Below are 24543 nucleotides of genomic sequence, written 5' to 3'. Positions count from 1 at the left end.
CCTGAGAAATTGGGACCAACCCACAGCCCAGGACTGAGTCATGGCACCTGAGTGTAATGCGGGGAGTATGATGCTCCCTGTAACGTCAGCCACCGCGACAAGGGCTGTGAAAGCTGGGGCAATGTGGAGAAGGGGGAATGCCGCATACAAACATGCAGAGGGAGGGTGGGGGTCCAGCGTGCTCCCCTCTGCATTTCTTCCTCTCCCTTCCCGTCTCTTAGTGTCTTTCACGTTGCCAACACAGAAAAATGAGTTGCTTTATGGGGTCAACGACACCACGATTTCCTTCTGCTTCAACTATTGTGCTGGGGAGGGAACAGCACCAAGGCACAAATAGAGGCAGAGAAGACACTGCATGTGAGTCAAGGCCTCCTGGGCCTTGAGCTAGGCCAGTGCCTCTTCCTCCCCATAGGCACAGAACGTACCTCCATCACCACCCTTCCTGGCCGGGGGTCACCGTCTGCTTTTGAGCTGTGAGCACGTGGAGGCTGGCACTCAGCAGGCACCAGACCGCTGCGACATGAACAAAACCTTCCGACACAAGCAAGGCTCCGTGCCTGTGGCTTTGCAAGGAGCACACGGGACTGACGCGGTGAAAAAGGAAAAGAAAGCAGTGCTTTCAACTGCCAGCTTTACCAAGGGCAGGGTGAAACTGTAAAAGGATAGTGAGTGCCACAAGAAGTAGGCCAAGGGTAAGACACACTCTCCATACCCAAGAGAGCTCAGCTGACCAAATTAAGTCGGATCCAGAATAAACAGTTCTCGTGTGGAAATCCAGCAGTTTCAGAAAGTCCTGTCCCAGGGTAAGAAGGCGCACAGTGCTGATCTGCACAATTACGCAACCCTTTCGGGAAGAGGAAGCGCCGTCGCACTAGGGTGCGTGGGGAAAATCAAGTGAGAAAAGAACAATTCTCAGGCCTCCAAGGACAGGACGTTGTTACTGAAGCGAAGCCAGGCGAATATGCCCTTTCCCATGAACTTGACCAACTTCAGTTTTCCCCGTGTTCACCCAGCATCCAAGGCCTAAAACAAGGTTTCTATTATCAAACCCCTCCAGCGGGAAAATCTTCCCAACAGTCATGAGGAGCGCCGCACGTGAAGGAATGCATGAGACTGAAGCTCAGCTGTTACAAACAGGTCAGGGCCACGCACACTCACAAGCTCCAGGCTTTGCCGGTTATAACATGAGGCGGCTAAGGATTTAGGGCAGAGCCGAGAGTGGCCGAAGCACTGAGATAACAGATGTGAGATGGACAGGTCAGTGGAAATGGAAAAAGGGTCTCATGAAACTTCTGAGGACAATGAAGAATTTGTTACATTGGGTTTGGCTTTTTCTCACCAGCTCTGCTCCAGGGCAGGGGAGGCAGCCCCTATCAGAAAGACATGGACCACTTCGCAGAGGGGCATTCAGACCGGTAAGAACGTCCGATACGAATGCATAGGTCAGGGTACAAGGTCCCAGGGCAGTGAGAAGGGACTCCCTTCAGCAGTGGGTATGGGGTGGTTATCGGGGAGGGAAGCCTTCATTTAAAAACTACCTTAAACAGACAGATCAGAGCGAGCCACAGGCAGGAGAGTAAGCGAAAGCCTGGTTCGAGTTCAAGCCTGTGGGTAAACAATGTAAGACAAGGCCGTCAAGGTAACTGGAAGCCAGATTTACAAGACAGCCCTAAATGAGCTCGAGAATTTGGACTTCCCTCCCGAACACCGTGTGAGAACCCCGGCCATCTGCAGGCCAGGAGGGCTGCGTTCACCAGAGATCAACCCTGTCTATCGGACTTTGGTGTGGGACTCCCAGGCCAGCCCCGAGTTGTGCATACCAAACCCCCCTACGTGAAAAGGACAGTGGTGTTTGTCCATGGAACGATGATGTTAAGACTCAAGGATACTTCACCAAATGGTTTTGTGCCTGAGACATTTTCAATGTTTCTCTCGTTCCCCTTTTCGCTTTACAATTCTTAGGCCAGAGGTCCCACTTCTTCCACCAATTTCCCCACTTCCTTTTACGCTCACAACCTACCAGAAAGTGTGGTGACTCCTTAGGGTCAAGGAGGGACGTCTCTCACCTGTCATTCTTTTCCTCGTCACTGGACTGTGGTGCTGGGACAGACTGAAGCCGCCTCAGTTTCTGATAATCTGTGTTCAAGTTTTACAGAGTAATTTGCCTCAAATAGAAGGCTTATGTTTACTTGTTAAATAGGTCTTTCACTCTGAAAACCACTTTTATAGATTGACACCTGGATAAAACATTTACTACCCATGGAATGAAATTTCTTAAGTGCTAAAACTTGCCAAAAAATGAATCTGGTTCATTCAGTAGGCAGAGGGAGGCAGTTCGAGTCTGTAAACATTACGGAGCAAGACGGGTCATCTGGAATGAAACCCTTACACAGGCACGCCTCATTTCACCATGCCTCACGGATGTCGCCTTTTTATGAATGGAAGGGAAGACCCTCCACCAGCGAAAGGATTACAGCTCAACTCACTGCGGTGGTCTGGAACTGAGAGCGCGGTGTCTGAGGCGTGCCTGTATCTAAACCAGTGGTTCTCAAAGGGACTGACTGCTTTCAAAGATACCGGTGCTAGGTCCACTCGGAAGACTGCACTTCACTGTGTTTGGGATGAGGCTCGGTGCCACCCCACGCTTCTGAAAGCACCTCAGATGGTTCTACTATGCAACTGGGGCTGAAAGGCATTGTGTTCGATCTGTACTTTCCATTGACACAGTCAGGCTCAAGTCACAGTAAGATATAACTCTGGAGACACCACACATAACAAGCCAACCTGACCCGGTAAAACCAAAAGCACACCATTCATTACACCACCTCCACCACAGAAGAAAAACAAATATTGAATATATACAATTTATTTAATAAATTAATGTCATTCAAAATACAGTGCCAGAACATGATGCAGCTGAACATGCTAGTGATGTCTGTCGTGAAGCACCTGTGCTCGTGGTGGGCCGGCAGCGCGGCCGCTGCTAGTGGTTCCCGGGGCTGAGTGCTCGGACCCGCTCGCCCGCACAGTCCGCCTTTCCGACCCCACCCCCCACACAACAGGTTAAGAAAGCACACCCTGACGGCTAACGGAGATCTACACACAATCACTCTACAGTAATGCCTGTTATTAAGTTAAGATGTGATGACCTGGTTGACCCACTTGGAGTCGTTAGGATGGAGAAGTACAACAGCAGCAGGTAGTCGTATGCATGAGCCAATGGTAACGTAATACAGAAAGTGGCGGCCTTTACTGGCAAAGGCCCCACCCGGACCCGCACGATGAGGGACTAGCAACTTCTATTGCAAGTCCAGCGACTTAAGTCCACACCTGGTGAGTGACCAGCTGGTTGGAAGACCTGTGTTCTAGAGAGAGGGGTGTAAGTTAGTGAGAGGAGGACGCATGCACCTAACAGTCTGGTCAGACCGGGCCTGCAGTCGTGGCTTTCCCTGTGCACTGCCGCCAACGGAAGCTCTCCCTCAGCTCTAGGGCAGGACTCAGACATTCCGCTTCCAACATGGACATTAGTGTTAAGTGCAGCAGAACTAATTACACTGAAAAAACAAAACAAAACAAAACAAAAAACCCAAAAACCTGTATTCCAGGACTTCAGAACAGAAGCACAGGAATGGAATACATACACTAACAGAACCTCAGCACAACTTGTGATAGACCACGCTAGGGAACAGGAAACTAGTTTAATAAGTGAACTTTCTGAACTGTACATACACAGGGCTAACAATGTTAGATACTCCAGATTCTATGTTCTCATGATACACATAAAAGTTTCTCAGTTAGTGGATACTCTATTTCATATTATGGAAGCATATCTTTCTGCAAGACTCACTGATATATATTATACTGATGCAAATATTAAGTAGGGCATAAAAATAAAATTTATCAAAGATAGATTTTTATGTACTCCTATGTAGTCCTTTCATAGCCTCTCTCGTTGAGCAAAGAAAATGACAAAGCACAGGAATCCGACGTGCACCTCCTGACCTCCCCACTATACAGGTGGCAGCGCGACCATCTCTCCATCCAGTTCGAACTCCTCGGTCCCGTCCGGTGAGAAGAGATAGGTCGGTGGTTTCCAGGGAGACTCTTCGAGGCAGGATGGATAGAGTTTCCCCACAGTGCATCGGAAGTCTCTCCCCAAGTCCCACAGTACGCGCTCAGATATGTGCTGCCGCAGAGACCACCGGTCGAGCTCCAGATCGTACTGGTAGGTGACGTATTTAGCTCTTTCATTTAGGTGAGTTTCTCGCATGAACACACACAGAGAATTTGAGATCACAACAGCTCGAACACAGGGGTCTGAGTACCTCTTCGCAGGGATGTTGGCTGCCATCTTCCACTCATTTTTATTCACATCATAAATTTCCACAGTTACCGAAGATCCATCTACAGTGCCGGAGGGGAGTCTTATGCCAGAATTGGTAGCAATGTGTAACCCTCCAATATAGAAAATTTTATCACCAAAGGCTGCAGCTGAAGCAAAAGACCTGCTAGTCTGTCTCATGGCCATTTCTACCCATGAATCAGACCTCGGGAAGTAACAGTACATGAGGTTCAGGGTCATCACATAAATGCAGTCATGAACCACAACTGCCGCGCTCCACTGCCAAGCACAGGGCAAAGGGCTTACCATCGTCCACTCGTCCTTCTCAGTGTCGTATCTTTCTACGGTCCTCCGATTAAGTTCTCCACCTACACTATCTCCTCCGATTGCATAGATGTAGCCTTCACAGCAAACCAGGGATGGCTTTACGCGGACGAAAAGCATCGGGGTCTTTGGAAACCAGGTATTTTGCTGTGCATCAAACCAATAAAAGCAATTCACAGTTCTGAAGGCAGTCTGCAGTTTGCTTGTCTTACTGTGATTTGTTTTTGTGTTTTTCAAAGGAATTTGACCACCTGCTATGTAGATGTCATTATCAGGAGTTACAACGGTCCCAACTTTATGCAAATCAGCTGGTGGGCTGCACAGCTTGTAAACTTTTTCTGCTTGGGGACTGTAACAGACAGAAGAGTAAAGACTACAGGAATTTTCTGAAGATGCTTCGATAAAAATCATCATCTCCTCTTTAGTCATCCCAAGTCTTGGTTTGAAAAACTTGGGCATGGATTTGTACAGCCCTTGAACCACAACGGACTTATCATTGGGCGGCAGACCTTGAAACCAGGCCCGCTGGGTTACTTCTGAAAGTGCGTCAATTCTGATTTGGCTGAGAACTGAAGACAAATACTGGGATCGTGACTCTGTGTTGTACTCTAGCCACAGCATAGCAGCTTCGCGAACTGTCTCCTCCTTCTCTACGTTTAAATTGTCACTACTGAGGATGTCTATCAGCAGGTCATGTGACAGCTGCATGAAAGCCTCCTGGTGATACACGGCAGTGAACTTGTGCTCCACCATTCTTTTAGCGCTTTGCTTCAACTCCTCACAACTGAACAAATCGGCAAAACTGAGCAATCGCACACAATTCTCTGCATTTATTTTTTTAATTAAATATTCTCGACAACGTTGTAACACATCTTCTACCTAAAATTAAAAAAAAAAAAAGTTGACAAAGGCATAATAGACAAATTTTATTTTTTGTTACAGAATCAGATCCCTATACTATAAATATTATTTTCGGATACATATTATGGGCTAAGAGATGTTTTATGCAATAACAAAATTAGAAAGACTATGCATAAAGCTTTGCGTTTTTTCCTACCTGTCCAATGGCCTACTTAATTGCCCTATTTAGGAGTCAGTGATACATCAAATAGACTCTTAAAAACCTAAAGGGAAAGGTAAGCAAATTCATGTATAAGTCATATTAGGCTTTAAAAAATATGTAACTGAGAGAACTAAATGAAAACAATGTGAATAAATCATAGTACAAAAAATGATTATTGCTGAGTAGCTGGAATCTGGTTTATGAACAAGGACAAGACAGTCAAATAAAAGCAGAAAATCGTGCACAAGGACTAAGAATAGCTCTACATGCCTTTCTTATCTGGAGAGCTAAAACAGCCAATCACAGGAACAACAAACAACACTTTATGTAGTTACAGATGATCTACAGTCAGGCGTCCTATCTTAGCCATCCTGTAAGCTGACTTATTTTTTCTTAAAAAAGGGAAAGTAGATCTCAGATGAATCAGGAGGGCTACCTCCTGTACTTATTCAACATTACAGTGGTTAAAAAGGAAAAAAATCACAGTGATTAACTAGAAGCAATTTATGAAGAAGTTGGGTTGCTTGGATTCAAAACGTGGGTTGGCCAGCCAGTACTCACTTGCACACTATCAGACAAGCAGCTACTTGTCTAGGCCTCAATTATCTCTCACATAAAATGGGGAATCTCTACAAATAATTATTGTAAGAATTAGATGAGAACCTACATAAAGCATAGTATCTGGCATATAAAAACATCATCACGCCACATGGTTAACAGTGAAAGTCCTAAAGGACCTGCCCCAGGCTCGCCAGGACGACCTGGCCCACCAGGCAGAGTCTGATTTTGCACCTGGACGAGCACGTGCACAGGACAGGAAGAAAACGGCTCGGACAGTGTCACTATGCATAGTGCCACAGTGTTCTGGAATCCACATTGCTTTAAATTCCTCAATTTTTTCTCAATTCTGAAAACACCTGCTTTTAGCTCTGGCTTCATAAAAGTTAATGAAAATTTGTAAGTTGTAGAAAGACAGCACTTCCTCATTTCAAGTTTGGATTTAGGATATGAGTGCCTTTGACCCTGAAGTACCAAGAAGCTACTACCATAGCCTCAGTTTCCCTAGAAATAGGTGTAATTGGCACCTACTACAGGGACGGTATTTTAGTTTAAATACTTCTCCTTAAGAGCTCAATGTGGCCACATGGCTACTGTCCTCATTTAAGTTTGATAATTTCCATTAGAATCTTAAAATTTTCTGTGACAGAAATGGAGATCACATGGAGGGCTAGCAACAGGGAAATGGGAGGGGGAGAGGGGGAAAAGATATGGAGAATAAGTAGCATAGATGGTAGGCAGAAAATAGGGAGAGGGCAAGAATAGTATGGGACATGTAGAAGCTAAATAACTCACGACACATGGACATGAACTAAAGGGGGGGAATGTGGGTGGGAGAGGGTGTGCAGGGTGGAGGGGAATGAAGAGGGGGTAACGGGACAACTGTAATAGCATAATAAAATATATTTTTAAATTTTTTTTCTGTGAAAAAAAGAGAAAATAAAAATTTTCTGCGAAAATACCGTAAGAAATTAGTACATCTAAGGTGTGGCCAAAAACCCCTGAAATACTTAAATTAATAAACACTGTTTAAAATTTACTTGTACTTGAGATCTAAACTCTCAGGTACATTAGGCAGAAATATAAGTTTCATTTTATTTTTTTACAATAATTAAGTTCCCATGATAAAACTGGAGTTTAATGGCTAATCAAATCCTACTGTTTTTCCCTTACACATTTTAAAAAGATAAGAAACCTTTTATCTTCTACGATCTTCAACAAGAAAAGCACACGTTACTGACGAGTCCACGTCCAGGAAGAAACCAACCCAGCCAGCGCCACAAGAGAAGGCCCCGCTGACCTGCAGGAAGCACGCCGTCTCGTAGAGCTGCTCCACGGTGCCGTCGCTCATCGCCAAGTTACCCGTGTACGCGTACGTGATGATCACCTGCAGCGTGGCTGCGTCCACATTCCGCAGGTGGACGTGTGTCTGTTTGCTTTCACTTAGGCCACTCATAAACATGGCCCTACAGCAGAGAGAGGGAAAAACCACCCTTTGGGTTTTGTGTAAAACAAATGCAAAGCTAAAGAGACAAATCAGACAACATGGGACGTTTACACAAGGTGTTTGCTGATGAGCAACCTACTGGGAAATCTTCTGAGGGAGGACACAGGGAAGTATAACCCAGTCCCGAAAATACACCGAACTATTCTGCTATGCCCAGGTGAGCGACATGACAATCCGTTTGCAGGCAAACCTCCTTTTATTGCATTTTGCCTTACAGCACTCTGCAGATATTTTTTACAAATAAAAGGCAAGATGCTCCATCAGCAAAAAGATTTTAATTCCCTGAAGGCTCAGAGCATGGCTAGCATTTTTTATCAAGTGTTTTTAAATTAAGGTATGTGCAGCCCTGGCTGGTGTGGCTCGGTTGGAGCACTGGTCCGTAAACCAAAAGGTCATGGGTTCGATTCCTGGTCAGAGCACACACCTAGATTGTGGGTTCGGTCCTTGGTCAGGGTGCGAATGAGAGGCAACTGATCAATGTTTCTTTCTCAGGGCAACTGATCAATGTTTCTTTCTCACATTGATGTTTCTCCCCCTCTCTCTCACCCTCCCTTCTCCGCTCTCTAAAATCAATAAGCATGTCCTTGGGTGAGGATTAAAAAAATTAAGGTATGTACATTCCCTTTTTACACATAATGCTACCACACACTTAATAGACTATAATATACATGTAACTTTTACATGCACTGGCAAACAAAAAATGTCATGTGACTTGCTTCATGATGTTCACTTTATTGCAGTGGCCTGGAACTGAACCCACAGTATCTCTGAGGGCCGTCTATGCTTCTTATATTCATACAGTGGAACACTATTCATAAACGAATAGGAACTAAGCACTAATATGTATTACAGCACAGACAAACCTCAACAACATTACGCTCAGGGAAAGAAGCCAAATACAAAAGGCCATGTTTACAGGAAATGTCTAAATACAAAGACAAAGGGGGTTGAGTAGTTACCTAGGGCTGTAAGAATGGTAAGTGTAAAAGGGCAAAGATGATGGAAATGTCTTAAATTAGATTATAGAGGTGGTTGTATTATCTCTGTAAATACACTAACATTCATTTAGTTATATGCTTCAAAAATGGGTAGATTTTATAGTCTATAAATTACATCTCAATGGACCTGCTAAAAATTTCCTTTACTGAAATGATTTCCTAACAATATGCAGGGCAGTTTCCTAAAAATCTATTATAAATGGGAAACGATGCTGGAAAGGCAATCGGCACTGCAGAGACACAAAGCAGAATGCTCACATAGAAAAGAGATGAAAAAACAATGCACAGTGTATTCCTATTTGCATAAAAGAGAAGCACCTTTAGTGATCAAAAGTAGGTATCACAACAGTCACTAGCCTGGGCCCCTGGAGGACGAGATGAGGAAAGCATTCAGATCAAGAAATGGTGTCTCTGGATTGAACCTGAGATCGGTTTTCCCCCGGGGGCACGGCTGAACGTGAGTAAGGCTCATGCTGGAGACTAGAATGTGAATGGAAAGATGAATGGCAGTCAGATCAGAGAGGGCTTTCAAAATGAGACACAGAAGTCTGAGCTTTTCCTTGTAATCAATCAGTGGAGCACACTGAAGGGTTCTGAGCATGCATTTATCAGATAATGAAATGTTTTCTAGGTGACTACTTTGTTCTCACAGACCTCAAGGGCCAAAGGCTAGAAACAGGAAAACTAGTTCTGAGGCTACTACTGCAATAATCCTGATGAGAAGCAAGAACATGAGCTAAGATGGCAGAAATGGATGCAAAAGCTATTACAAAGAACCAAGATCTGGTGGTTTTCTCAACATAGGGAATAGGATAGAGTAGGAAGTAGATAAGGAAACAATCAAAGCTACTTATTTTCAAGTAAATGCCTTAAAAATTATTATTAACTTGCCTCAGTTGGTGTGGCTCAGTGGATTGAAAGCTGGACTATGAAGCAAAGGGTTGCTGGTTCAATCCCTGGTCAGGGCACATGCCTGGGTTGCGGGCCAGGTCACCAGTACGGGGCACGTGAGAGGCAACCGCACACTGATGTTTCTTCCCCTTTCTTTCTCCCTGCCTCCTCCTCTCTCCAAAAATAAATAAATAAAATCTTTAAAAAAATTATTGTTAACCATTGAGAGAAAAAAATGTAAGGACAAGGGAGGAAGTCCTGATAAAAAAGAAAGTTAAATGCTGGATATACCTGAGGTAAGGACAGTTGGGTCAAATGGAAATAATACACTAATCCATTAAGCACATAATGTTACCGGAACTTTGGAAGTGAGGCATTAGTGCAGTGAACTATAAACTACCTTATGAAGTGAGGTGTGAAAGCTGAATGAGTTATCTGAGGGGACTAAAAACCTAAAGAAAAACCCACCCAGAAGCCCAATGACGAACCTGAGATAGAATTCAATTAGGATAAAAAAAGTAAAAGCCAGAAGGCTAAGAAAGCTCCACCAGAGAAGCAGGAACCAGCCGGCCAGTGCAGGGCCACTCGCACGGAGAGGCGGGGTCAGCACTGCGGGTCAGGGCAGCAACCCTGCAGAGGCACTGCGGTGGTGGCCTGCGGCTTCTGCTCGGGGCGCTCGGGGCGGCTCCGAACCAGCGGCAGGGAAGGCAGCTTCCGGCCACCAGGGAGTGGCGGGGCACTAACACCATCCATCACGGGGACTGAGGACTCCCCCCCGCAAGGAGACAGGGCGGCCATAAGCAAACCCAACGCATCACTGGAGGCAGCAAGGGTTCTTGAACAACACCCAGGGCCTGACGACAAACTCCCTACAACACACCCTGTGCCCCTGGCTTCCCCTGTTGACGTGCGAGAGTGGGGGAAAGTATAATGCAACCTGGGAAAGAATCATCAGAGCCCTGAGGAACAACAGACGCCTCAGGGGTCACGAGCAGCTTCTGCATCTGTCCCAGAAGAAGGGGGTAACTCTGGAAGAGGGAGCAGGGTGCGGGGAACACTGACTGTCCAGAAGACGGACACCGGACGTCCCAGGCTTGGCTTATGACTCCAGAGTGATGAACCGCCGTGAAACACTGGGCTTCCTGTAGCAGCCTTGACAAGCTGATCGTGAACATTGTAATTTTTTAAATTTATTTCTATTTTTAAAATATATAATCTTTATTATATTTTTTCCATGACTATTGAGTCCCCTTACACCCTGTGAAAATTTTAAACCTTTTTAAGAAAGAGCAAATAATGAATTACGTAACATCGTAACAGACTGAAGTAGCACGACGGAAGAGATGCTAAGTACTTCTCTCACTCGGGGTCTCAAATGAAGTGTACATGTCACCCAAGAGTAGAAACTACTATTTCAGAGGTCCTACGTATTTTTGGTAGGGTGGCATAGTAATTCAAACTACACAGGAAGACTGTATCTAGTTTAAAAGGCAAAATTTCTCAAAGTAAATTTCTAACGGTAAAGACAGAGAGTAGCATTCCGTAAACGCAAAGATAGTGAAATTACAAACCTGCAAACAGAATCCAGTGGAAGAATGCTTGGAAAAGGATCCAATTATTATTGTGGTAGTGTATGATAATCTACTCAATCCAGAGAAATGATATACGTGGGAGGAAAAAATTGAGTGTTTTTTATATTGTGGATTATGAAACTGCCCCAGAAACAGGATTTTAAAGACGAGTGGCTTTAATTCCAGCAAGTACTGGACTATCTTTCTACTTATTATCTGACTTGCTTTCGGGTGAACATACTCTCTCAGAAGACCAAGGATGCTGAAGGCTGGAGCCGGCCAGTGGTAAGGAAGTAACAGCAGCCTTGAAATGTGTTGTCTGTGATTAATGGAAGACTTATTTAAGTTTCTTGGTCTTAAAAGAAAAGCAACTGCAATCCAATCCACTAAAGATGAATAACCTCAGGACTAGACAATGTAAACAGCGTTGTCTATAATAATCACAGCTAAACTAAAGAGGAAAGACATGTGAATAAACCCACGTGTTACTTCCTGATGAAAGATCACAGCCAGCACTTCCGCAGAGGTCGGGAGGTGAGAGAGCCACGGCTGAGGTTATCACCACCAAAGACTCTACTCTGATTACCAACGTCAATCTGGAAATCTGCAGCCAAGGCGTAAAGCTCTTTCCAACAATGGGTAATCAATTTATAGTTAATGGTCATTAAAAAGGGAAAGCAAATCGGGCCCAGGGTCTTGACCGATTCTGTAACCTCCAATTTCTAATACCCTTTAAGCCAATATATCTGGGAAGCTTTTAAATACACAACTTGTGAAATTGTAACTTGACCACTGAATCAGAATTTCTAGGCTTGAAATCCAAGAATCTTTATTTGTAAAAGCACCCAACAGGGTTCTGATGACCAATCAGGTTTCAGAGCTGCTGTCTGCAAACATGCTAAGCTTTGTAAGGTAAGAACACCAGTGTCTGAAATCACATGAAAACCCCACAGTTTAAACGGAAACAACTGTGGGCACAGCGCAGGCCACCGGCACCTGGACCACTGCGGCCCCTGCAGCCGGCACGAGATGTGTCACCCCGAGGCAGGCAGGGGCTCTACACCCACCACATCCTCTCGACAGATGCTGCCGAAGGGCGTCCCCGTGCACATTCGTTGCTGATCCCCACCTGTGACCTAGTATCTGAATCAGACAGAGAGTGGTGGTCCACATTTAACTCATCTTTACTCACGCTGTCCCTTCCAAACACTGAGTAAACTTCAACTTAAGGGCAGAAAATAAAAGACTTTCTATGCCTCAGCTTCTATTCCTCTCATGAAACATAATAAAGGGTAACCCACTTCAAAAAGATTAAAAGTTGCAAAAGATTACAAAAATGTAAACTTATTTGTAATTAGCAAACAACTAAATCGACTTCTAAATTCTGAGGCATAGAGAACACCAGCAATGTTATTCATTATTAAATATTTAAATCTGGCAAAGAGTCTGGTAAGGCTGGAGGATAACACGAATGGAAACAGTAACAGAGAGTGAGGAAAAAATGTATTTTTGTAAAGAAAATACAAGTCCTTAACATGTCTAAATAGAACCAATGATCCTCTAAAAGTTATTATTGAGCCTACTGTCCTCTTCAATTTATAAACAATGACCACTGTTTTTAAGTTTATTTTAAAATCTCAAATGGGAGTAAAAGGGAGAAAACTGTACTTGAACAATGATTAAAATAAAAAAAAATCTCAAGAATAAATGAAAATTACCCTATTCGTTTCTTATGCTATATTATTTTTGATTAAGTACGAAGACTTTTGTTTTTCTTTTTATTGTAAAATAACATCCTGAGCCTTTTTGCTTCACTTGATTAAAACTTTTCCTTAATTTCAACAATTTTTTTGTAGTTAATAAACCTCTGTAATAAAAACTACTTTCACCTGTCCCTTACATATGCAAGAAAGTGATTTAGAAAGTACTACATCCTCTGAATAAAAAATGTAAATAAAACATTAAGACATCCATTTAAAAAATTTTTTTAAATGTCTTAAAAATTCCTGTTGAAATAAGCTACTGTCCTGCATTTGAAATGGCACAATAATGAAGATTACGGTACTTACCTAAAATAAGAGCTGCATGTTGCAAGAACCATCTTATGACAAGGGAACTCAGTGCCCTCAACAATTAATACTATGTCAGTAAACAACTGCTGTTCATAAAACAGTTTTAACTGCTCCAACAGGGACACAGCATACTCAGTGTTGATCTGCCTCTCGTCTTGAGTGGACATGACTGTATCCCACTAACATGCCCCAGAGCAGATTAGAAAAGTCAGTCTCACTGATGGAAGGTCAAGCGAATGTTTCAGGAATAAAGAAAGGAGAAACTCCACTTGCTGTTATCTGCAGCATTCAGGACCAAGACTGACGCCTTCACTAATGAATAGTATCTCATTAAGACTGAAGACTACTCCTAGGTCATCCTGTGTTAATTAGGTTCTTCAGAGTTTTTCAACACAGTCTGCAGACATCTTGCTCAGATTTGCAATCGCTGTACAGCTCATGACTGAAAGACAGTAATACACGAGGTAGGTTTTGTGGCAACATCCTATGTTCTGTGGATCTTCTGAAGTAACTAAAAAGAAAAAAAGTTCAGTTAGAGTATTCATGCCAGTACATTTTAGAATATCATTTTTAAGCAGCAGACTTAAATATAAATCTAGCCCTGGCTGGTGTGGCTCAGTGGGCTGAGTGCTGGTCTGTGAACCGGAGGGTTGCCAGTGTGATTCCCAGTCAGGGCACACGCCTGGGATTCGGGCTGGGTCCCCAGTCAGGGTCAGGGACACGCCAGAGACAACCACACATTGACGTTTCTCTCCTTCCCCCTCCCCCCCGTCTACAAATAAATAAAACCTACAAACAAACAAAAATTTAACCAAATGAAGTACCCGGCCAGGGCTGTATTAATCTTCATACAGTGATCCCTTCCTATAAATCTTTGTAAGAGCATACAGTTTTATTGGGGGAAAAACCGGAGACACAAAACAAGATAATATAGACATGTATTCTTACGCAGAAGACTCCGTATTATATAAATATGAATGTCCTCCAAATTAACTTGTAAGTTTAATACAAACCCAATCTAAGTCCTATTTGCAGAGGACCCACCGGAAGAACGTACAAAAGCTGCCAAGACATTTGGGGGAAGGGAGGGCAAGTTTATCCTCACGGCTTATTTCAGCAATAACGCTGGAACCACTGGCTATCCGCTTGAGGATCAAAACCTAACTTTTAGTCATACTGCATGACATCCATCCACAGAAACTCAAGCTGAATTAGTGTTTAACTTTATTTGTAAATCAGTATTTACCACGTATGGCAAAGAAATTACAAATAATGAACAGAAGAGGGAAAACCCATACAGGAAGCTAGTAACAGTTAAAAACCACCACCTCTTTTCCAAACAGATGACTCTTAGTCCCTCTAATCCAAAAGTCAAGTGGCTGATACCAAACCTGTACATATGAGGATCACTGGAACAACCAACCCTTTCCACAAAATTATCATCCATGTCAAAGAGATCACCTTGTACTTCCTGCCCAGCTATACAATTACAGGAACTGCTAACTTGATATAACTGTCAAATTTCCAGCCAAGTTAACTATGGAAGTAACTAAGACACAGGCACAGGCAGTGTGACTTGGAGTCAGGTAAGGTAATGACTTTGCTCTTCCAGATCTGAAAGTTACACTATAAATCCAAGTTCTGGTATTTACTACAACCTCTCAGACTAGTAATAGCAGGTCAGGTTTTGCAGGCCAACATTTTAGTAAAAACTTGATTTAAAGAGCTTTTTGAATTTTAGAATTGCCAGTGAAGTACTGTATAGGTATAATATTTGGCACTGTAAATGCTTAATAAGTCAACCTGTGAGTTCTACTTCTAGAAATTTTCCTTATAGAAACGTATGCATTAGCAAACAAAGTCCTAACCCCAGCTGAAGGCCCAAACTCATCCCTGTCCACATTTAAGCCAGGTGACAGGAACTGGCGCCCAGGGCCAGGGCGGGCTTGGCTGACACTGCTAGCTCCCAGAATTCCTTGCAGGCTTAGCTGTTCAGGCTCACTCTGGTAGTTTCTTTAACTTCCTACTATGACCTAATTTTTTTTTGTAGTGACCTTTTTGGGCTCCCTTTAATTTGTTATGTCTGAATTTTACTAGATTTGATTTTCTAAATCACATAAGACACTGTATTAAAACAAATGAAGCCTGCTTTCAGAATTTGACAGTTAGCCAATTTTATGTAATCCTCATTACCACATATTTATACAATTCTATTTTCCACCACTTCTGTGATTTAGGATACATTTTCTTCCTGATAAGTTTTATTCTGGATACTTCAGTATTTAAATAGGCAGGAAAGAAGTCATTCAGACATCACATTAAGTAAATGAACAATTAGAACAGATCTGTATCTACTACAATTCAAAATAAAATTAAGTGTCACTTCTCTGGGAACACAGACTTCAAAATGTATTAACTAAAAATAGAAAAAGTTACAAAATTTAAGATGACCAGCCTTCAAATGCCTTTGGCACCCACTTTTCTATAAGATTTCTTCTCCCCTAAAAATAAAACTTGAAATCAATATCCTAAACACTCCGAAACATTTCACAAAGTTTGTACTACCTTACTTAACCACTAATGATCTGACACATTTTACAAATTTTACTTTTAACAAATATGTTGTCATATATCATTCTGTATTTTACTAAAATTTGCTTCAAAATAAGTGACACATTCTATTACCTGCAGAGGTTAGCATCCTCACACTGAGTAATTTTCAGATATCTAAGAAATTGTCTATGCAATCTTCTTTTTTAAATTAACAGCTACTGAAATCCCACCTAACAGACACTGACTGTTCGCCGAGTGCTGGCCATTGCACTCTCAGCACTCACACGGCGCTGCCTACCGCCAGAGCGCCTCACCACCGAGCGCTTTGCTCTTGGTGTAGACCACAGCCCAAACCATAACCATCGCTTCAAAACAGGGTGTTTCAAAACCAAACTAGACAAACTCAATAGCCAAAAAAGGTATGGGCAAATGCAAGCTGGGTGTAAGAAACATTTTTCTTGATATCTAGCTGTCTCGGTCTTTCATTTTCAAACTTTTGACAAAATTTATTCTGTACCGTAAGGAAAACTGTATGAGCAAAGTAGGTAGTTGGCACCTGCCCCCCACCAACAGCAGTTCATAATTGTAGAGGAAAAAAATTTACTGAAGACGTATGACTTTATTAACATATGCAATGATTTCCTAATTTTTTTAAAACCACAAACTTTCGAGAGGTGTACTACTTTCTCTTCTCATCATAAAGACAAAATATTTTAGACTTTATAAGCCATCAAGTCTGTCTCAAATACTTAACTATCCTGTTGTAGCCTGTAAGCAGCAAAAGATAGTATGTAAACAAATGGACATGATTGTTCCAATAAAACTTTATTTACAACAATAGGCTACAGACCACATGTACCAATCTCTGCTGTCAGACTGCTTCTTGATCAATTAAGAATCAGCAAAAACCAGTTATCTGGCTTACATTTTGTCCATTGCTTACGTTTGTTCCTGGTGTCCAAACTGTCCCTCCCCGTAACCCCTCATGCTCATCCCACAAAGCAAAAGGCGGCCTGTTCTTCCTGGTCAGGGCACATGCCTGGGCTGCGGTTTCTTCCCCAGTCCCACCCATGGAAGAGAGACAACCGATCAATGTTTGTCTCTCATATTAATGTTCCTCTCCCTCTTTCTCCCTTTCTTCCTATCTAAAACCAAATAAAAATCTTAAAAAAAAAATAACTGTGTCCCCCAAATGGTGTGACACATGCTCATACATATTATATTAAAATGAATACATCTTTGTATTTCTATTTTTGTTTTCAACACTGCCAAGGTGCTATGGGAAATTAAAATAACAAAAATTAGAAAACATCATTTAAAAGCAAAAAAGACCAGCAAATAATATACATAACTTGTTTTTCTTGGGAAAATGTTTTCCCTTCAGATCACAACGACAAGGAAAAAGCACAAAACCTAAATGCTCGAAAGCTGAATTAAATGTAATTCTTTATCTAACCTGTATATACTTGTATTCCACTTTCTTTTCAACTGAAATATTTTAACATCTCATACCTAATCACACAACTATTTTTGCCACCTGTTGCAGGTTCAGTGGAACATGAAATATTTTTGCTTATCTAGTGTAAGTACCCTTTACTAAAGGTTTAAAAAAAGGGACATTCCTCTCCAAGATAATCTGTTGAAAAAAATCCACAATGAGAAAAAAACTATTGTAGTCAGAAACACTTAAATCATTTTTAAAAAGATTTTACTTATTTTTAGAGAGAAGGAAAGGAAGAGAGAAAGAGAGGGAGTTCCCTCTTTCAATGTGTGGCTGCCTCTCGCACACCCCCTACTGGGGACCTGGCCTGCAACCCAGGCATGTGCCCTGATTGGGAATCAAACCAGCGACCCCTTGGTTCACAAGCCAGTGCTCTATCCACTGAGTCACCCCAGCCAGGGCTGTTTTTAATTTATCAGCTACAGTATGTACATACATTTGAAAAAGAGATGCACACAAGACAGTGCTTGTATGGTGACATTTAGTGGACACACGGATTCATTAGTGGAACCAAGGGGCAGGCTGGGAAAGCTCTGTTGCATGCTGCAATTCCTGGCACAAGGAACTTCAAGATTAGTAGGAGAGTCCTGTATTTTATTTTACTTATAACTGATTACTTCTAATTTTTATTTTTTCCATCACCATTTATTCCCCTTATACTCTGTTCCACGCCCACCCACCCCTCCCCTCAAACATCCTGTATTTTAAAGCAAGTTATCAGAACAGATTTCACAGTGAAAAATGCCTGCTAGAATAAGAAAGAGTCATATAAACATGGTATGAGATTCAGAATTTAATAAAGTGCAATATACTTTGACATGAAATTTGGGGTCTAAATAAATTTTGTCTAGAATATCCAAGCCTCTAAGGTTCTAAATGAGTGAATTCTACCACACAAAATAATTTCAAAACATTCCGTTATTAAATAATCATTAGGATTAAGTCAGTAAGCAACCCATAGTAAATATATAATTCTATTTAAAAATCTGAAACAACTCTTATGGAAAATTATTACAACTGGTTTTCCCCCGCTTAAGGAATCAATGAGACTGATCGGCAGTTAACCGAGCTGTGAACCTCAAAAGGAGGGAGGACACAAGGCGGGGAGAAGGCGGCAAATGAGGGCTGCGCACAAGGCACGGCAGGGACGAGACAGCGGCAGAGAAGAAGGGCGGTGGGTGCAGGCCGTCCCCTGCACACAACACCTTGACGTGTGTATCACTGATTTGGGCAGTGCTGGCGTCTGCCGTCGCCACCCCGGTCAACACAGAGCCTGGAAGCTTTTGTTGGAAAAGAGTCGAGGTGTTCTGAATGTTAAATACTGCCAAAAAATTAAGAGCACGAACTGCGGAGCCAAATTACTTGAGCCGAAAACCCAATTTACAACTTACTAGTTGTTTGACCTTTGTAAAGTTATTTACTTTTTGTACTGGAAAATAGGGGATAAAAATAAACTATGCAGCATGGATTAAGGGTTAGAAGAGTATAAAGAGCTGGGAAGAGCGCCCGACACCTGGCACTACTGTACAAACATGTGCAGCGATTGGTATGAATGTGTCCCTGGTGAAGCTTTCGGCAGCACCTTCCCAACTCCTCACCTCCAGGCCTGCACGCGCCTCGGGGTCCCAGTCGCATGGTCTCAGCACTTACACGCAGCTCTCTTCAACCTGGGTGAACGGTCTTTCGGATAAGGGAACGTCATTCAAGGACTTCAGGGAGTATTTTCTTCACGGTACAAATCATGAAACAAAGTAATTCAACAAAAACTAATCTTGAGAAAGCTGATGCCGGTGCAGAAAAATGAAATGAAGGCCAGGAAATGAAGGTCTCGAAACAAGCCCCCCGTCCCTCCAGCGAGGAGACAGGCTGCCCCTCAGGGAGACCCAGAGGCTGGTGCCGGAGCAGTTGGCTTTCAAGTTACCAAAGCGATCCCGACAGCTGAGGATGTCCGGAAGACCGCGTCTTTAGATTGCCAACCACTACACAGACACTTTTTTTGAGTTGTGACAAACATCAATTAAAAAACAAACACCTTGTCCTTTGAAGAATTTATCCAGTTTGACCAATTTCAGTATGGTGTCCCTACTCAAATCAAATTCAGAGTGTAGGCCTATTCTTCTGTGTCCCTCCTTTCAAACCACATGGCTCCATTGGGTAAATTATGCCCAGCACCCTAAGTAAATTCAGGTCTCAAGTTTAAGCTTCTGTAGCATGTTATGATTAATAAGTTACCTCACTCTTAAAAAATTAAACAAGAACATAAAGGAGACCATGGGGACAGAAACAATTATGAATATAGTATGTCATTTTTATTTTGGATATCACTTTTTTCCCCTCTCAGCTCTGCACAATGACTAAAGAAAGCTTTCTCTAAATTCTGGCTAAAGGGAACTTGGCCTCTAACTTTTTCACTGGGATTTCATTTTCCACCAAGTCAATTATTTTTTCAATTATAAAAGCAGAAAAAAAGATTTCCCAGATAATCAAACGTACTCATGGGGTCATTAAGGAAATAACTCCTTAATGATTACAACTACTGAACATTTCTTGGTTTCTAGATAAATAAAATAAAGTAAAATAAAATAAAGTATAAAGTGAGAAATACTTAGAATGTTCTGCCTACCATGGATGCTACTACATGTCGCCACTTGTCAGAAGTATGGGATGGAGCAGAGAAAGGGAAAAATCTTTAAAGCACTCTTCATCAAATGATTTCCTCCAAATCTCCTACAATAATCCCTTCTTTCCACACTAAGGAATCTAGGTACTGCACATTTCTAGCAAGGGAACCAGGAGTAACCTTCAGATACGTAAAAAGTTACTTGAAATCAACCTGTCATTTCTAGTATTGAGGTAGTCAAATGTTAGCTGTGCACTTCAAACGTCACAAAACTGAACACAGTAAGACTGAGTTACTATGAAGGACTTCGGCATTTTCATTCATGTACTTTATGACAGCAGGATCCACCCTTTCCCCTAGCCTTAGGAATGTGACCAAGGAGAAAAACGACTCTTCTAAATGCGTGAAATCTCCAGGAAAACCAAGGTATCTTTTCATTCAAGTTCCCAGGAACTGACCACCCACCTTAAACACATTCAGTGTTCAGTTTGGACCTACGGTGAAATACCTCATTATTCCCATTAATCGGGAGAAAGAAAAGTTATGGAGGAGTGCAGGCTGAAGTACTAGGACACCTGTGTTCCCACCCACCGGCGCTGTAAATCACTATTTACAGCATCTTACGGCAGTGCTTCCCGTGAGAGCAAAGAGGGGAGCAGAGTTCCATACAGCGTGTGGGACTCTTCCTACAGAACCGCGTAGGGAAACAGCACTGACTCACTACGTGGGAAAGCGTGGACCGTAAGGCACGCTCAGCAGCACTGCCCTCGTCCCGTGGATTGAGCCCCCCCCCCCCCCAAGGCCTCAATAAGCACTAGACCAACAAAAAGATCAAAGCAGAAAAGCAAGCTTCACGCTAGTTAGCAGCCAGATGGGAAGAATAACAAAATCCCACATCAACGAGACTGGAAAATAAGGGACTGGTTTTCTTTTTAATTTACTTTAGGTCAGAGAAAACAAATCCTTATGAAAAAACGCCAGGGAAAAAGGTCCTTACCAAAGGTTAACTCAAGTCAGTCACCAATGGCTGAGAGATCTGTAGTCCACGCTACTCCAACTCAGGCAAGAAATAACAATGAAGTAAAATAAAAAAAAAACCCCGAACTCAGAAGAAGGCAAACACCCACCGCGTTAATCAGAAGAAAATGTAATTTGGGTCCGACCACATTGCTGATACGGCTTGATTTCCGAATGCCAGAAGGCTCAGCGGTCAGACAGAGACCCGTACACAAGCAACACGTGACCAGCCCTGTCCTCTCCGTTTTTACAAGGCTAAGTGACAGAGAGACTCGACACTTCACACGAACATACCCTCTTAGACTTAGTTTCACATTTTTTGGATTCTTTTACTATTTTCACTTGAAAGGGCCATCACGGTAGCGGGTAAATTCTACAGATCTGTAGCCCACGGAGTGTGTGTTCCGCTCCCCTCGAGGTAGATATAAAGAGATCTTGAATTACTACTCCCCCCCAAAAAAGACATGAACTCGAAATTAACTACTCCACATCAAACTAAGGGATATTCTTCTACGCCGTGGTTTCTCAATTCAGAGGGCGAGGGCGGTGGTCGAGTTCAAATAAGTTACCGATTTCAGGCTAAAGTAAACATGTACACAATTTTCCGTTTCAAAGGGCAGCCTCTGCTTTCTTGTTAAAAGTCATCAGATCACAACTAGACCCCGTTAACCTAGACGTCTTTTGGTAACTACTTCAGATGCACAGAGAAACAAAACAAGCCAGGAAGGACTGGCCCTCCTCCGGCCCACCATCTCGCGCACACGTCGCGAGTCGTTAAGGGAAACGGCTTTATTTTGGCAAAGGCGGGCGCTCGCCGAAGCCGGGACGCCGCCCGGGCGACCCGCGGCCGAGGAGGCGCCCCGGGGCTGGGGCCGGAAACGCCCCCGCGAGCTGCGCGCCCAGCGCCCCGGCCCCGCGAAGCCGCAGCGCGCGGGGCAGCGAAGGGGCCGCCGCGGGGTGCGCCAGGCAGCGCCGGCCCCCTGCCCCTTCCCCCGCCCGCGGCGGAAATGTCTCGGGTTTGAAAGATGCCGCCGCCCCCCGCCCGCCAAGCCACAAAGGGCCGAGCCTCCTCCCCTAGTTCCGCCACAGGTCGTCGCGGGCTCCCCCCGCCTGTCCCCTCTCTCCCGGCGCCGGTGACGCTCGCTTACCCGGGTCCTGCGGTCCCAACGGCCGGGATCCGGTGTGGCCCACGGCCCGAAGACGCTGGGCCCTTAGGGCGCGGCGGCGGGGGCGTGGCCCTCCCGCCGCGGCCGAGGCCGGGGTCTCGCCGGGGAAAGCTGGGGCCGCCGCCGCCTCTCCCTTCCGGCTTCCCCTCGCGCCCTCCCTCGGCGGTCCGCGCGGCGCGGAAATCGGCGTCCTCTGCGGGCGCCGCCGCACGCTCCTCGGGGCCCGACCACCGCCAGACTCCTCCCCCGGGAGCCGCGCCGTCCGCCCGCGCCGCCTCGTCAGCCCGGGCCCCGAGACGCCCGGCCCGCCGCCCCCGCCCCGCCCCTGCGGCGCGCTCTCGCCCCCTCGGCGGGCCCCTCTCTCCGCCCCGGAACGTGCGGACCGCGGGCTGCCAGCCAGCCCTTGCCAGGTTTCCCTTTCCCCGCTCGCGCGCGCCTAGCGGCACAGGCGGCAATTTTGCAGTTTCCCGGGTTCTCGAGCCCCCCCTCCCCCGCCCTCTCCCAGGCTCCCCCCCCCTTTTCCTTGGCTAGTGCCTACCGGAAAGCCAAAACAATCGGGGCCGCGCAGGCGCAAACAAGGAAGCGGAAATGGCAGGAAGGGCGGGGGCGACGCGAGGTGACGGGGAAGCGCTATTGAAGGGGTTTCCCGGGAAGGTCAGCGGAGGGCGCGTGCGCGGCGGCGGGTGGGCTGCCCTGCACCCCCTCCCCCGAGACGCGCGGGCCTGGGTTCGCCCGCGGCTTCCGGCGGGCGCTTCTGGCTCGCCCTGCGGGAAGGAGAGGCCGGAGAATTTTACCGCTAGGAAATCCGGGAAGCCAAGTACCAGCTGTTATGCCCTAGGCTGTTTTCTCCCCCTTGAAATATGAAATTTTCAGGGTGGGTCGGGGAAGAGGAATGAGGACTAGACAACACTAGACCGAGGGAATCAGGGAGACCCTGGGCGCTGGTTCAGTGGGCTTTGTCTTTCAGCCCCTTCCCTCCAAAACGCCCTCCACTTTGCCGAGCGAGTTCGGTTTTCCCGATCTCATCCAGAAAGGCTTCAAGTCCGGGTTTCCCAAGGCCAAGGCACAACTCTAAGCAGCACCGGAGCGGCCCGCAGTTCCGGGTGTGGAGGGAGCCTGTCTGCAAGTGAAGCTTTCCAGACAGTTTTGTGCCGCAATGCGGGTTGGTACCTGTCCCGCCGCCGCCGCCCCCGCGGCCCCCAGCAAATTCCAAAGGAGCACCTTCAACTTTAAAAGCCAAGCCTTAGCGGCAGCTGAAGGTGTGGCCCACACTGGATTGGTTAACTTGGCACACAGTTTGGTCTTGCATTCGATGAAATTTATGGATCAGAGATTGTCAGAAAAACCCACACAGGCGTCACCTACCTTCATAACTTCACTCCTGGCACAGACCCTACCTGCAGAACATACACGACTAATTATAAACTAAAAGCACAATGCATAAAGTGTTAACTGTAGAGCCTCTTCCTACAAACTAGGCTGGGCTAGATCAACTGAATGCACACCAAGATGTGTGTATTTGGGACTACAACTGATTAAGGATTTTCCAGTAGGATTTAGAAACTAGATTCATTAAACAAATCTTTATGGAGTGCCCAGTATGTTTAATCAGACTTTGCTCAGTTTGATTAAATGTTTAAGTGTTTTGATATTAACAAAAAAGCCATGCAAAATATTCAGTCATTTAACAAACGTTTGAGAACCTGGTCTGTGCCAGACTGGACCCTGGAGATGCAAGGTCTAAACAGGAAGGCGGAAACAAGCGATACCTGTGGTAAGAGTGTGTTTCATCCTGTAGAAGAGCCATTTAAGATTTTTAAGGAGGAGAATATCTTGAAAAGGTTTTTAGAGGCCTGGCTGGGTAGCTCAGTTGGTTAGAGAGTTGTCTTGATGTGGCGAAGTCACGGGTTCTATCCCTGGTCAGGGCACAAACAAGAGTCAAGCAATGGGCCCTGGCTGGTGTAGTTCAGTGGATTGAGGGGGCACTGCGAACCAAAAGGTTGCTGGTTCAATACCCAGTCAGGGCACATGCCTGGGTTGCAGGCCTGGTTCCCCCCACCCTGTGAGGGCCACATGAGAGGCAACCACACATTGATGTTTCTCTCCCTCTCTCCGCTCTTCTCTAAAAATAAAAAAAATGTGTAAAAAAAATCAAGCAGTGAACATGTAAATAAGTGGAACAACAAATGGATGTCTCTCTCTCCCCCCTCCTCCCTCTCCCTTATTCCTTTCTCTGTAAAAAATAAATAATTTTTTAAGTTAAAAAGTTTTAGAAAAATAATTCTGAAGCATGGTGGATTTCCAACTGGAAGCTGAAATGCTAATTAGGAGGCTGTTAAAATAGTCCAGACCAGAGGTAG

General features: G+C 44.6%; 1 protein-coding gene across 2 annotated transcripts; it reads right to left on the bottom strand.

Annotated features, from left to right (window-relative positions):
• Nucleotides 1–2850: 2850 nt before the first annotated feature.
• On the bottom strand, nt 2851–22840 carry KBTBD2 (kelch repeat and BTB domain containing 2). Of its 2 annotated transcripts, none has more exons than XM_028525533.2 (4): nt 22722–22840; nt 13324–13837; nt 7588–7753; nt 2851–5545 (listed from the first exon to the last, which is right to left on the bottom strand). In XM_028525533.2, the coding sequence occupies exons 2-4, from the start codon at nt 13491–13493 to the stop codon at nt 4010–4012; spliced, it is 1872 nt and encodes a 623-aa protein (XP_028381334.1). In that variant the 5' UTR covers nt 13494–13837; nt 22722–22840; the 3' UTR covers nt 2851–4009. The 2 variants fall into 2 exon arrangements, with proteins under 2 accessions (XP_028381334.1, XP_028381333.1); XM_028525532.2 differs by lacking the exon at nt 22722–22840 and adding an exon at nt 22166–22499.
• Between the last annotated feature and the right edge of the window lie 1703 nt (nt 22841–24543).

The sequence above is a fragment of the Phyllostomus discolor genome, chromosome 10, assembly GCF_004126475.2.
Source record: "Phyllostomus discolor isolate MPI-MPIP mPhyDis1 chromosome 10, mPhyDis1.pri.v3, whole genome shotgun sequence".
Lineage (NCBI taxonomy): Eukaryota > Metazoa > Chordata > Mammalia > Chiroptera > Phyllostomidae > Phyllostomus > Phyllostomus discolor.
Note: the sequence above shows the minus strand (reverse complement) of the source record. Positions and strands in the feature narration are given on the sequence as shown.

Excerpts from the sequence above, each read along its gene's own strand:
- KBTBD2 (XM_028525533.2), bottom strand. The coding sequence starts at position 13,493 with ATGTCCACTCAAGACGAGAGGCAGATCAACACTGAGTATGCTGTGTCC. Across the intron at positions 7,754-13,323 it reads ACATGCAGCTCTTATTTTAG|GGCCATGTTTATGAGTGGCC; the intron begins GTAAGTACCGTA and ends TCTCTGCTGTAG. Across the intron at positions 5,546-7,587 it reads AGACGGCGTGCTTCCTGCAG|GTAGAAGATGTGTTACAACG; the intron begins GTCAGCGGGGCC and ends TTTTAATTTTAG.